The 15568-nt window shown below is 40.6% G+C and overlaps 1 protein-coding gene across 3 annotated transcripts in view; it reads left to right on the top strand.

Annotated features, from left to right (window-relative positions):
- The window catches only part of MAN2A2 (mannosidase alpha class 2A member 2), a 57472-nt gene extending 42549 nt beyond the window's left edge, over nt 1–14923 (top strand). For 2 of the 3 annotated variants that reach the window (XM_075207829.1, XM_075207828.1), the window contains exons 18-24: nt 6670–6803; nt 7972–8113; nt 8381–8514; nt 9832–9909; nt 11106–11300; nt 11481–11591; nt 14076–14923. In XM_075207829.1, the coding sequence (XP_075063930.1) occupies nt 6670–6803; nt 7972–8113; nt 8381–8514; nt 9832–9909; nt 11106–11300; nt 11481–11591; nt 14076–14234 (953 nt within the window). In that variant the 3' untranslated portion in view covers nt 14235–14923. The remainder of the gene's footprint in view (nt 1–6669; nt 6804–7971; nt 8114–8380; nt 8515–9831; nt 9910–11105; nt 11301–11480; nt 11592–14075) is intronic. The other variant, XM_075207830.1, reaches the window with a different exon arrangement.
- The last annotated feature ends 645 nt before the right edge of the window (nt 14924–15568 follow it).

Below are 15568 nucleotides of genomic sequence, written 5' to 3'. Positions count from 1 at the left end.
CACTTTTGCAACCTGCAGTTTAGTAAATATACACCTAGGACAAGACACGTTGTGGAATGACTGATCACCTCACACCTGTCTCATTTCAATAATGGTGCTCTGCAGAAATGAAATCTTATTTTTAGACTACTTCACAAAACTAGTCCCATGGTGAATCTACTCTGTACTTGGTAACGAATGCCCTCGCCCTGCCCAACTCCTTGTATCAGCTAGTACAACCTTCTGGTTCGGCGCAAATGCACCATCTTGCTCAGTAACCCCATGTGCTCTGGCAGAAATCTTGGTGTGCCTTCAAAAATCATAGGCACGCAGCCCCACCAAAGAGGATGCCATGACCGATTTGTGCCTAAATAAGACCCAGCATCTTTTAGCCACCTTCAGCCACAGATCTCCAATTACAGAGAACGCTGGATTGAATTCAACTGCACAGTAAATGTAAATACAATGTGAAATATATAAAGTTCTGTCAGAAAATAGCAATCTTTTTACATATATGTTAGTGAATGTTATTAGAAGCTCTTATACAAGGTGACCCTTACTTTAGTGTCCCTTTAAGCGTTTACAATGCTCATTGTCCCATATTGCTAAGTATAGAATCCCTAAGTGACTCTGTACTGCATTTACCAATATCAGGGCATCAGTTTACTCCACTGATGCTCATTAACTCTCATCCCTAGTTGCAAAGATTATCCTTTAGTTTACTAGATATCTATTTGCCGAGCTTATTTCTGCTACTGCTGAAAATGAAAGGTGTTATTTTCACAACAAATCTGATAGAGAGCAATCCTCTCAGTTTACATAATAGAGCAAGGAGGTATTGGTAGAGGCAGAAACAATGGTGAATCAATATGGCAATGATGTATTATCTCCCACTGTTCATTGTGCTCATCCTGTGACTGTCAGGCACATCGGAAACGTTACTGGGCTGTTTCATTCACTAAAATCTGCAGTTTATTGCTATCACTTACAAGTTGAATGGTGTTGCTGACTAACAAGACTGAAACCTGGCTGGTTTCAGAAACCTCAAGAGCTCACACATTATTTCAAAGTATACATACGTCCCTGGCAGCAGCGATGTTAATCTCCCAGGTATATTAACAGAGTGAGTACAAGAACCATAACTAATACAAGTTACCCAATAACACTGTTTCTCCATTTGTTTCTGCCTTATTTGCTTACCTCTCTGTTTATTGGGAGACCCATAATGTCCATACAGATGACTGGTGGTATGTCTGTTCTCTCAACACTATGAGACACTTGGTTATATACACTGCTGCTAAAGGAAGTAGTATGGTATGTCTTACCATATAATGTACTATTTATAGTATACACCATTTTGCTATCTAAGCCCAGGCAGCCAGAAGACTTCCATCAGCAGTGGCTTCTTCATAGATTCTAAATAAGGAGCGGTCTTTCCTCTTTTATGCTTCGGATGGTTCCAGTGTTTGGCGTTTTCTGCCAACCCATCTTCTCTTTCGTGCTGCTGTACCCTGACCCCTTGTCTACTTACTACTCTGGAGGATACTGCTGAGCTATTTTAATTGTCTGTGGTGTATTGCTACCTGGCTTTAGTGCTAACCTTTGCCCAGTATGGATCATTTTATGTCATCATGCCTAACTCTACAGAGAAGAGCATTACTCTGAAAGTAATGCAATATGTCTCTCATTAAACCCACAAAGTCTAAATGAATTGTCAGATCCCCGCACGCCTCCACTTCTCCCACATTGACCACTGAGTCACCAAGTGACATGACTTCATCTGCCCGAGGCTGGAGCTGTCAAACTATAGAATATTTGTTTGCATTCAATTTTGTGGACCCTTCCCACCTGCCGGACCTACTCAAATTCTGTCGGCTTCTTTTATTCTGCCTGAGGCAGCAAACCGTTTTATCAAAGAATGTAAATATAAAAACTTGTACAGATGAAATGGAAGTGCAGCAATAGTCTAAAAGACTCCAAGGCCATAAAAAATGAACTAAGTAACCTTTTAGTGGTCAAATCTCCATAACTGTAGTCTGAAGACTCAATGTAAAAACATTGATGTCACCTGCAACTTAATAAACCTGTCCAGCAGGTCATGTCTTACAGTCCCAAAAGGTCAAACTTCGGGTCTCAGACCAAGTTTCAGAAGAGGGTTTACAAAGTAACAATTCTGAAAAATTAACTTTTAAACTGAACATTGTAAAGGAGACTATTGGGGGCACTTTTTGACTATTTCCACAGGAACAACTTAGAACTTAGGAATCCCTGGTTCCTTACCCATTGCCACATCTTTCACAGATGTTTTCCCTAGCCCAGTATGGGCTTCAATTTTCTTTTACTGCCTTCAGATACTTTTAAATAAGTAATGTATTATTACAATGTCTTTGGTCAGAATATCAGAGGATACTAGTCAATATCTTCCTTGTTATGAACATAATGTCCAGTACTCCGTCTTAACTCTTTTATTTCCTTTGCACAGTATCAACTCTTCAAGTTGGAGTTCATACTTGGACGAGATCCTGCACCCCCATGTTTCATGGGCAAATTCTTCAACCATTTAGCTATCTAATTAACCACCAGAAAAGATTAATCTTCCTTTTCAGAAGATCACATTTTTGTAAATAGTTATTAATCTCTGGATTTGAAAACCTTTCTAACGCCTGTAAAATTGCTCAAACTGATATCTACCACAAATTAATTCCTAACTGAGTCACATTATCATCCTTTATCTATTGTGTCTGCTTGGTGCAGGAGATCTGAGGTGCCACCTGTCTTCACGCCCGGTTTCAGAATCTTTGGACTCTGAAAGAATCCAAACTTCCAAACAATGTATTGGAACTGTGAGCAGTGTTCAGTACACTGATCAGCGCGGAACATTTGCTGCATGGAAGGGTGGTGAAAATACAGTCGAACAGTTCCACGGCGGTGGCATACCTCAATTACCAGGGTGGCACCAAGAGTCCTTTAGCCATGCGAGAGATGCACAGGATCTTTCGGTGGGCCGAAACTCATTTTCAGACTGTCATCGTAGTTTTCATCCAAGGGGTAGAAAATTGGGAAGCCGATTTTCTCATCAGGCAGACTCTGCATCCTGGTAAATGGTTCCTCCATCCACAGATGTTTTGCCATTTGGTAGACAGGTGGGGTCAATTGGACGTCAACATGATGGCATCTCAGTTGAACCACAAAGTCCAGCTCTTCTGCTCCCAGGCCAGAGATCCTCTGGCAGTCCCTGTCTGTTTCTTGGCGGTTCCGATAAGGTTACCTAACTCTACCTGTAGCCATGCTTTGAGGGTCTTAAGGTAAAGACAGAGGGCATTCTGGTGGCCCCAGATTGGTCTTACAGGGTTTGGTTATACCAAAGTCAGTCGGGGGGTCCATCGACCAGACCTGTTAAGTCAAGGACCATTTTGGGATCTCTGTTTAGAACGTCTGGTTTTAACAGCGTGACTGATGAAGCCATCATCCTTTGAGCTAAGGGTTTGTCTTAGTTCATGGTGAAAACTATGCTTCAGGGTTGCAATCCGGGTTTGGCTAAAGTATAGCATAGTGTTTGCAGGACATATGTTATGTTATTGCAGGATGGGCTCGATGCTGGTTTGTGCCTTAGTTCACTTAAGTGTCAGGTGACGGCTCTGTCAGTCTTCTTTCAAAGAAGACTTGCTCTCATGCCTGATGTTCAAACTTTCATTCAGGGGGTATTTTATGTGCAGCCTCCGTATGTTTCACCGGTAGCGCCTTGGGATTTAAACTTGCTGCTGTATGTTTTGTAGCATTGACCGTTTGAATCCTTGGATGCAGTGGATTTAAAGTTTTTTGACTTAGAGAACTGATTTCTTCTTGGCCATCTCGTCTTCTAGAAGAGTTGCCGAGTTTGCAGCATTATCATGCAAGTCTCCTCTTATTATTTTTCAAGAGGGTAGAGCAGTTATTCAAGCTAAGCCTTCTTTCCTTCCTAAGGTGGTGTCAAAATTCCACATAAATCAAGACATCCTCATCCCTGCCCTGACCAAATGTTGGTCTTCAGAGGACGAAGATTCTGTTAATTTTCTAGATGTAGTCTGTGCTTTGCATTGGTATGTGCGTAGGACTCAAGATGTGCGCAAGATGGAGGATCTTTTGGTGCTCTATGAGGCACAAGAGAGGCTGGCCAGCCTCTAAGGCGTCTGTTGCTCGGTTGATTACGGCTGTTATCCGTCAGGCTTATAATGGGGCTGTACAGCCTGTTCCTTATAATCTTCGGGCTCATTCCACGAGGTCGGTGAGTGCTTCCTGGACAGGACGGCATGGTGCCTCGACTGAGCAGCTGTGTCGGGTGGCCACCTAGTCCTCCATTCACAGGTATACTCGCATTTACAGGTTTAATGTGTTCACATCTGGGGATGCACGTTTCTCTCTCTATTGTCTCCTTTACTGTTGGGCTTGGTTAAACATAAACTGAAGACTAACCAAGAAGGGGGGTATAGAGGGGGAGGAGGTAGGGCTACCTTACAACTTTCTTAAAGTGTCACATGCCAATCTCGTCTACACTATACCCTAATGTCCCCGGTGTCCTCCAATGGACTAGGAGAAACGGATTTTCCGCAAGCATAAAAATCCTATTTGATCCATCTTCCACGTGCAAACACTTTCTTATTTCTTTGTTTCTGCAACAATATCTGTGAAGACTAATTGCATAGCATTCCTCCTCCCATGGTCCATACACTTTGCTGTTTTTGTGGACCTGACCATTACATTTGAAGGCTGGATAAACTTTTGTTTTTTACTTGAAAACTAGACTATTAACTCCTCAGATAAAAAGCTTGGGGATCTGTTTTTTAAACACTATTTAGTTTGGCATAGCTAAACTTAATAGTGTTTATATAACAGAACCCCAAGCTTTTTATTTTAGCTTTTAGGTGTGTGCAGAATGACAGTGCCGAGATTCAGTGGTGTCACAAATCTTTCCTGTCAGTTTTTGGGTATGTCTAAATTTATTACATGTTACCATCATAGGCATCGGATTTCTCCTGTCTGTCTCCATCCTGTCGGAATGGTAGTCCTCAGAAAGATGACTACCACCGTTCTGATCATGATGCATTTGAAGACTTGTCAGAGTTGCTTTCCACAGGAGCAATTTACCCGGCCCTTGCTTACTGGAGGGATTTAGTGCATGGTTCTCCTATCCGAATTTAGTTGTACAGCACAACAGCCACTTAGCCACATTAGATTTTTTGAGTCTCTATCAGTGGGTAGAGCTCCATTGCCTGCATTTAAGTAGCCTTCAGCCCATAGTATCAGCAAATAGAATGTTTCCTAGTAGTTTCATCAGGTGCAGCTTTATTTAGTGATTGCTCAGGAGCAATCAAACTCTTCTGTAGGTCATTTGGAAGTAAAATACAAAGTGTATTGAAACCATTATTGTTACACTGGCAATGCCTTAGGACACATGACTTTTGCATCTTATCAGCATATTGGTGAGTCCAGCTGAAATTTCCACTTTGACTAGTGCTGCTAACTCCAAGTCCAGCATATCACTCCCATCTCTGTTTCTCCATCTGAATCCCAAATCTGGAGAGCCAAATGATTCTCGCAGCTTGTCAACGTTATTGTGATATTCATCAGTTTCTTTCACTTTCTGCATCAAGGGATAGACAAAAGCCTGTTACCCTGAACACAAGTTTAAGCACATAGATTATTTTTTAACATAGACTGACACTGCACTACGATGTACCTCCATTCAAAGATCCTACCTTTTACTTGAAGACTTAGCCCTCTCTGTGCTTCAATGACCTCCTTTTGAACATGTTGCCAAGTGTGATCTCTTAGATCACACTTGGAAGGTAACGTTCCTTGTACCCATGTGTGTGACTTCGGGTCTCTGAACTTGGTTACTTGTCATGCACATAGAACCTTCACATTTGTGCTTCTTACTCTGAGTTCAGTTGTGGCCACAAGATCACTGGGTCACCATGCTTTGCCTGAGTGCTAGTCAATTACAAAAACCTCTCTCTGCCTTCTATTCCTTTCATATCATCAAGAAGATCTTACAACTGTCCTTTAATTCAGTGTTTGTTTTCATAGGGAATGGGTTCTAAAATATTATTTATTTTATATCTTTATCTTTTGGAATTATGTTGCTTAATATGGCCTTTGCAGACCATATAGCCCTCCCTGTGCTTGTTCATACACACTTTTCTAATGTCCCAATTATAGCCTTCCAAGGAACCGTTTTCAGTCACAGGGTTTTTTCTGCCTAGATTTGTTTTATGGCAAATATTGCACATTCCCTTATTCTGGCTTTAAGTCCATAGTAAGGGTAGTTTCTCTATATAGCTAAGGGAAAGTGTCAGGTTCAAGTTTTAGTTGTTCTGCCCCTTAGTGACGAAGGAACAGACACCCAGTCAGGTCTCCAGGAAAATTAATGTGGGTGGAAAAAATCCCTTTTGAGTAGGACTCGCCCACTAAAACACTGTGTATAGGATGGTGTTGATTTTCTAGTGCTTTACCTAAAATCTGGTTACATACATAATCTATGCTTAGATTTATTTTTTTTCCCCATTTGCCTAAGGAAGAAATAGTTACATGTGGTGTATGTGATCCATTTGCTACAAGCTTTGTGTATAACAGGATTTAGCATCACCTGAGTTCTTGTCTCTGTGTTTTTTGTATGTTTACTCTACTTTCAGTACTGTGCTCACTTGACAGGAACTGAAGGTCTCTCTCTAGACATCAGCTCAATGGTTGATATCCGTGATCACGTCAATAAAGAGATTGCCATGCGACTTAGCACCGACATACAGAGTGGGGACACCTTCTTCACTGACCTCAACGGCTTTCAGGTCCATTGCCTCTCTCATTAATGTTCTGATAAACACCTAGAACATGAAATGCCAATGATGATTATAATGTATTAGTGTAATGTATCTAGTACAATCAAACTGTAATCTAAATATCTAATGAGAAATATTTCAGTCCTGTTATTGCATGAGAGAATTCTACTTCCCTTGAAAAAAGGGAGGAGAGCTTAAGCCATGACTTGTACAGTGTCATACTTTACTGCTCCAAAATATTCTCCTCCCTGCAGCTCTATCTTTGCTAGTAGCACTAGTTTACATACTGGACAGGTCACCCAGTGCTGTAAGACTTGTATATCAGTTCCCGCACCAGGTCGGCATGCTCTGTATCCTCTCTGCTCTCTTCCTTTTCCCTTTCCCTTCCCTTCCCTTCCCGTTCCATAGACTCGCACAGTAGGGTTATCACACCACTCAGGGGCACACGCAGGATTTTTAAGGGGGGGTTTCCCCCCCACCCCAGCAGCCCCGTTTCTGCAGCACTGTACTATACAGCAGCCTCAGCTCTGTCAAAGAAGCAATACAATACAGCACCGCCGCGGACACTTCTTTGACAGCGCCGCGGCTGCTGTATAGTACAGTGCCGCTATGTAGGGGCACTTCTTTAGCGGAGGGGAGGGGTTTCTGGAGACCCAGAAACCCCCCTGCATGCGCCCCTGCCACTTATAAACAATTAATGAGACTAATTTGCACTCAAGTTCGCTCTTCGCCCGTTAGTTAGTAGGACAGACTCGCACAACTGTGCTTAGGTCCATCTCAGGAGACACTTCACCTTCTGTCGGCTCTGTCTGTCCACAGTCTTAATGAAACCAAACTGTGAACCTGACAGTTGGACTTAATTTACAAAGAGGTTTATTCATTGCATGAACTGTTTCCTATTTACAAGCACAAGCAAAATGTCTGTGCATACTTCCTTCCATATTTTTGGTTATAACCGTTAGCATATTTCTACTGCATTTATCCTACAAATAAATGGGTGACCTTACTTTATGCAAAGCATTGTGGGTGGTGTTTCTCATATCCATTTATCTTAATGAACCATTTACTGGACACCAGTGACATCACAGAAGTACCTTCATGCATTTGTTCCTAGTGAAATGATAGCTCCTATGTATTTACTGCAACACCATTCATGCCCTTTTTTATTCTAATACAGATCCAACCTAGGACGTTTTTCAAAAAACTTCCACTCCAGGCCAACTTCTACCCAATGCCAGCGATGGCATACATCCAGGATGAGCAGAGTAGATTAACATTACACACAGCCCAGGCCCTGGGGGTATCCAGCCTTAAGAGTGGTGAGTAATAGGACTGTATAATCTGCTAATCAATTACCCAATGTATGCTCCTGTCATGAAAGTCTAAATCCTTAATATTCAATAACAGCTATCAGATATGTCAAGACAGCTTATCGGTAATATGAAAATAGAATAATGATTTATTTCACAAATACATTTCATTTCACTTTAAAAATCTGTAAAATATGATACCATACTGGAACCCAAAATGTATAAATGCTGATATGCTATAAAGCAGCACCTTATTGTTCTCCTTCTGACACGTAGGTCAACTGGAGATCATCCTGGACCGTCGCTTGATGCAGGATGACAATCGTGGCCTTGGTCAAGGTTTGAAAGATAACAAACGTACTTGTAACAGGTTTCGCATCCTACTGGAAAAGAGATCATCTGGCAATAAGGTAAAATATTTCTACCGACTTGCTGCGCACTCTTATTGCAGGCTTAGTCTTGCTGGCAGAGCACGCTTGCAGCTGTAGTTCACCAATAGCTGAAAACTCAGAGATCATTTATCCTTATTGTACTCACCCAGAAAAGGTACAGCGGTAGTCTTGGGACAATCAGCCTTGTGTAAATGGTTTTCTTTGTATGTAATGCTGTTTGCTTCATAGACATTGAAGAACATAATTCAGACCACCAGTCTAGTGTTGTACAGATTACTTATCGGGAAAGACTGTAGCAAAGTTTCACTCCTAGTTAGCTGGGTTAATGGTATTTCATCATCATCATCATTTATTTATATAGCGCCAGCCAATTCCGTAGCGCTTTACAATTGGGGACAAACATAGTAATAGACAATACTGGGTAATACAGACAGACAGAGAGGTAAGAGGGCCCTGCTCGCAAGCTTACAATCTATGGGACAAGGAGAGTCGGAGACACATTAGGTTAAGTCTACATACTGCATTTCACTCCAACCAGATTACAAAGGTAAAGTGATTAAGAGGGTGGTATATTATAAGCTTGCCTGTAGAGGTGGGTTTTCAGAAAACGCTTGAAGGTTTGTAGACCAGAGGAAAGTCTTACTGTGCGATGGAGAGAATTCCATAGAGTGGGTGCAGCTCGAAAAAAGTCCTGTAAATGGGAATGGGAGGATGTAATGAATTGCTGGTAGAATAAGTGACTCCAATGTGATATATCATTGTGTGACTCACACAAATATATCCATCAAGCATTTTATATTTCATGTATTTCTGGGTGGCTTCCTTTTATGTCCTTAAATAGTCAAAATGTTGAATGGAAATGTTCAGTGATTGTGATTTGTGGTAGCTTTTATATAAATGTGATGAAGGTGCAGAGTAGATGAGGCACCACTGGGTTTAAAGGGACACAGTCACAGAGCTGTATGTTACGTGGTAGGAAGCGGAACCTTAGTACCTCTGATCTCGGTGGTCAGAGTATGTTTCTGTTAGAAGCAGTACATATGACTAAACTATTCCACATGTAACCCCCAGTTTTCTGCAGTGACCTTATTTGCAAGATATGTGTTTCCATTTACATCTTCCTGTGCTGTCTATAGTAATCCTATTCCGCCATATAGTTATCCAGAATCTCCATGTTACTGCTGCACCTCCTCCCAGCCCATACAAATATTTCATCTTCCTATTGATCTGTGACTCATCACTGACTTTGTATATGACCTTTTCTCATCCACATCCATCCATTTATTGCCTCTTCCGTTTCACTATTCCCCTGTTTGCCATAACCCCTCTGCCCAGCTTTCCAGCTTCCTTTCTAAACTGCTTTCCGAGTTTAGAAAACTGGCATTATTCATCCTGAGGACCAGCAGCTATGAGGTAAATTCCTACAGGGAGTAACCTAGACTTACTATGTGACTAGGTGCATTAGCAGCTTTGTAGATGCTTTGTAGAATAGTACACGTAGATTTGGCTACAACTGAAGTGATGCCGTCACCTGCACACAGAGGAGACAGCCGGTCTGGGCTGTGTGTTAATGAGAATGCATCTTATCAATTCACTAAGAAACCACTAAGGCTCAAAGTGCACTTTCATCTTCCAGTTCTACAACGCACAACATATTGGGCCTGAGTCATTAAGCAGAGCAAAGCACAAAAAAGAGTAACTTTGCACTTTGGCAAAACCATGTTGCATTGAAGGGGGAGGTAAATTTAAATTGTGGGGGCAGATTTATAGTTGGGGTACAGCATGTCCTAGATCAACTTTAAATTTCAGTGTTAAAAAAAAAATATTTTAGTATTTGTGTGCTACATGACAAAAAAGTCAGTATATTCTTTATGTGCAAAATAATAAACTAATTTGCACCCTTTGCATTGTAACATGGTTTGTCGAGGATCTAAATTACTCTTTTTTTTGCCTTGCTCTCCTGACTCAGGCCCATTATGTTTACCTCAATATGCACTGAGTAATGTTCTCTCCCAATCACATTGTCTGAGTTTGTGAAAATGTGACCCAATTGAGTTTCTGTTGAGGTGCGAAGTCTTTTCTTGCAAACCCATCCACATGAAATCTCTGGGTACTTAGCATGTTATACCTTTGTCTTTCTTCTAAGACTGTCTGCTTATTTTACTTTATTTTGTTCCTTCACATTCTTAAATTTTGCACAGTTCTGCTTTTGCAGATAGAGTGTAGCCTACTACCCTGCTGTCGCTTCTTTCTATCTCATCTCACGATGTAAAGTGGATTTAAGTACTCTAACCACAGTGATCTTATGGCTGACCACCATATATTTGTATATACATTTCGCCAAAACTCTGTGGAGGTTCTAGAGCCATGCTGTCAGTATCAGAGGAATGCTACCTAGAGGCATATTTCTAATAGAAATTATGCTGGGTAATTACCTTCTGAAGTTTAATTGCCATTAGTATATTTGAAGTAAGACTTGGGTTGTCAATAAATACTTAATAATCTTGATAAATACCACATACCCCAGTAAAATGGAGAATGGTAGGACATACACGACACCATAGAGAATAGTAGACTTCATACTGTTAATCTTTGGGATTTTTTTCTAGAGTCCAGGAAACCAACTGGTCAGTTTCCCATCTCTTCTCAGTCACATGACTTCCATGCACTTGAACCATGACGTGTTAGTGATGCCTGTGACCAATGACAAGGGTGGAGGTCCTGCACTTAGATCATTCCTACCTCTTTCTGCCACCGTACCATGTGACATTCACATCCTCAATCTGAGGACTCTGCAGGCGGAGGTAAATATGTATTCTGCAGCATGTGCACAGCTCATTTCTTACAGTACCTAGTCTATTAGTGCATGCAATGCCATGTTGTATTCCCACTGCTGCATGTGATTACACAGTTCTTAAGTTCTTGCATGGAAAGTCGTATTAGGACTTATCTCTAGTGCTCACTGTACTCATACTATTTTTTAGGATGATGGAATACCTTCTCTAGACACTGCACTGATTTTACACAGAAAAGGATTTGACTGTGGACTGGAGGCAAAGAATCTTGGGTTTAACTGTACTACAAGTCAAGGAAAGGTATTCAGACTGTTTGTGAAACCTATAATGCTGTTCCTTAGCTGGGGAACTTCAAGGCATCTCAAAAGACTCAAGCAATGCAATCACAATGTAATTTACTGGTGCCAGCGCGGAACTGACTCCTCTTCTGGGTTCATATATAGTATAATTGGAAAGGTTTCATGGACTGTACATAGATCATGTACAGAAGTACGACCTAGTGAGTATAATGTACTCAGGAAAATGAGGATGCACTATATTGTCAGGAAGGGTCCTAAGGGAATGCATCCTAATTTTGCTGAACAAATGATATTTCTTATTAATATTTCTTAGTTCTTCTGAATACGATCTGTGTGCAATCTATAAAATCTTTCCATTAGTGCATGTATGATATTGAATAAGCATCACAATATTTGGGTATCATGGCATATTATGCACTATAAAAGATAGACAAGCACATTTAGTGTAAATACACCCAAATGAAGAATGGAAAATGAAGATACCTCATGAAGCAATGGGGCTTATTTACTAGCAAAATGCAAATGTACAGAACGTTACAGCACCCACCACTCATTGTCTAACTGGCACTAGATCCACCACAGCGGATTGGCTGCTATGACTTGTACTTTGTTACTGAATTATTCCAGTGTCATTGGTGAAGCTGCAAAAATGCAGACACACAGTTCCTTTGTTTTTTCTTATTTGCGTGGGTTGCCCAGCATGCATATAACACCATGTAACTCCAGTTCCTATAGCGGAAAGTGCCGTATGTAAATGCTCTGCACAACCTTTTGCAGGACTGCGGTTCAAGACATGGATGTGCGTTTTGAACCAAGTAAACAATTACTTCAGAGTTGGGCTTACTATCATTTTTGTACCAATGCCTTAACCCATTCGTTGCTGAGCCTATTTTGCCACTTGTTGGGTTGGTCACATTCCAACATGAATATCCGTATTTTATTTGTGTGGAACCCACAAAAATTATACCTTGGGGGTTTCTTTTTGTAGAAGACTTTGAATTTTTAGAAAATACCATTAATTTACTTACACCTCCTGTCACTGCAAAAACAAACTCTACCTAAAATAGCCAAAAAAAAAGTGTTGTTTTTTTTCTAAACACCAAAAAATAAATATTTTGTGGTTCTTGCTTAGGTATCAATCCACCTTTCCAAAATAGCAAAAAGTAGGATTCAGCACATAGTTTTTTTTTCTTTGCATTTGAAACTGATAATGAATTATCAATTGTTTTGCTAGTTTGCATAGTATTAAATAAAATGTGTAGAAACAATATGTGCAGCCCAACAGGACATACCATTTTGATAGCCTACTGCATCGACTGAGGATATCAAGAGTTTATTAAAGCCAGGAGGGGAGAGATGCGGACATTATAACTCCATCCCCCTCTCTGGACTTCTTAGCACTTTGTGTAGGGAAGGGTATTATTGACTGATAATCACCGGACAATAACTACAAAAGGATACCTTATTTCAAAAAAGGGGACTCCTCTCTTTCAAACAATGGTGCCTCTGAGTTTCTAGGTGCCAGGATGGGGAGATCTTTGTATTACAATACACTTTCCCTGTTTTCTCTAGTGTATGGTGTTATTATCTGATCACATGTGACCATCAAACAATAACTACTAAGAGGCCTCTGATTTTTTTTTGGAAGCCAGGATGGGGGACATCTGTGTCTTCCTCCTCAATCCCTGGTCTTGTTAATTATTTCTGTAGTGTAAGGTATTATTGTCTGGTAATCACCAAATAATAACTATTAAGGGGCACCTCTTTTAAACAAGGGTGCCCCTGAGGCTCTAGGTGCCAGGGTGAGGGAGATAGAACACTTTTAGTACCCTCTCCCCATTCTCTGGCTCACCATATTTTTCTGTAGGCAGTGTATCCGAATTTTGTACCTCTGCATTCTTTTCCATTATCATAAGCTAATCAATACACTTACCATGTACATTGCTTAATAGCTCAAAATAGGCACATCGGACCTAATTAATGTTCTGGCTATTTGCGTACCATATCTTGCGAAAAATAGCTCTATGCATGTTCAGAAACGTACCTTACTCCATTGAACGCAATTGCATATAATTCGTGTTTGATTGCAAACGACACGACTACCTACGACCTGAAGGGCAGAACAGGGGCGGGCGGACTTAGGCAAAGTAGGGGCATGCCGAATTATTTCAGGCCAATGAAGTCATAAAATGCATTGTGAGTTTCTTCAATGGCCTTTACTGTCTCTTCCCATGCATTTAATCTATTACCATACATGTTAAATTGATATATATTTTCAAAGAAATTAGGATTAAAGAAAGGGAAAAGTTCCTTGCTTATGATGAAATCTGATTGTACCCTTGCTCAGAAGTTCAAAATAAAGCTAATTTTAATAAATGTTAATGTTAAGATTAACTCACGTGTTTCCTCCGTGTGTAGTCATAGGGTTCACACTGTGTAACTTTAAATGGCTCAGTCATTTACCCTATTTATTTCTCTCTTTCAGTTGTCCCTTGGAGGTCTGTTCTTGGGGTTAGAAGTAGGACTCATGCAACCTACCTCTTTGACATTGATGTATTCTCTAGCCAACCCTTCAAACAGCAGCAGTCCAACACTCAGCATGGACCCAATGGAAATTTCCACTTATCGTCTGCGCTTCAGCTAACATAAGTCAAGTGGGACAAATGATCCCATTGCACAAGAGCTAAGGATTGGAGCTGGATGGTTCTTCAACCAGTGTATGCTCTTTTCAAGAGACACACGCTTTGGTCTATAACTTGGAAGACAGACAGCACTGGGAAAGCCCACAAAGGCACTTGGGACAAACCAATAAAACCCTCTATGTAAACCTAGTCATTGCTAAATGAGCAATGCTTTTCAAGCTATTTAACACTCAAGGAGTTAAAAACCTGGATGGTACATCACAGAACAAACAGAAGCTATCTATGGCTTAAATTGCTTTATAAATATTTATTTGTTGACTTCTTAAGCATATCTCTGCCACCTGATTCCTGCCACAGTCTGACTGGTTCTCCACAGAGTAGAATGATCAAAGCTATTTTCCCAGTGCCATTAAATGCTGCAGAGTGGTCTACAAGAAAATGTGTCCGTGAAGCCGGAGGGAAATTGCCTACATTATGGTAGATTAAGCCTAGAATAGTCATTTCTGTTTTCTTGGGATAAAAAGTCTCCCTCGACCATTGTCAGTATTCTTCCATACTTTATCAGTCTTTTTATACTGTAGCACAGCAGCAAAGGACTATGGGAAGAGACTGTTGAGTGAAATATATAAATAATGAACTGTATATCTTGTTTCAGCTACTGTGGCCATAAATACAGATCTGATACCATAAAGTGTTCGAAATCTGATTTCATTTATTTCACTTAGTTAGTCCATCCATCACTGAGCTGACTAGAGAAGTACTGACCAGTTTTACATATGTTATCGATTCATGTGTGTGCCAAAAATATTTAATGTGCAACTGTGTCCTACAGACAAGAGAGGCAACCATGCTTTGTCTGGGCTTTACCTGTGCATGAGAATGCAGTCTATCAATTCACTGGCAAACCGTTATACCACAAAAGTCAAAATAGTGCCTTAGTGAGGTCACTGGTTGTGTGCACATTGATAGACTGCATTCTCAAAAAACTGCTTCATTCCACAACATACATGCCCCAGTGTCTAGGAGATAGGCACACTTTAAATAATGTTGTCATACAAATGGACTTTAGAGGTATATTTGGGGCAACTAAAATGCCTCGGTAGAACAAGTCTAACCTTTAGAGTCCCAGAATCTTTTTATGTATTTTTTTTTTTTGGGGGGGGGGGCGGTTCTGTGATTGTTAGATTTGCAATATATTCTATAAAGAACCATCTCTTTTAGAATCCTAGAACAATTGCACACTTACACTTGGGGTCCTAGGAAAATGACGCACTGACAATTTTGAGGTTCTAACTTAAAAATAGTGATCTCCACTGACCTAGAGAATAAGTATTGG

This window comes from Mixophyes fleayi, chromosome 4 (assembly GCF_038048845.1).
Source record: "Mixophyes fleayi isolate aMixFle1 chromosome 4, aMixFle1.hap1, whole genome shotgun sequence".
Lineage (NCBI taxonomy): Eukaryota > Metazoa > Chordata > Amphibia > Anura > Limnodynastidae > Mixophyes > Mixophyes fleayi.
Note: the sequence above shows the minus strand (reverse complement) of the source record. Positions and strands in the feature narration are given on the sequence as shown.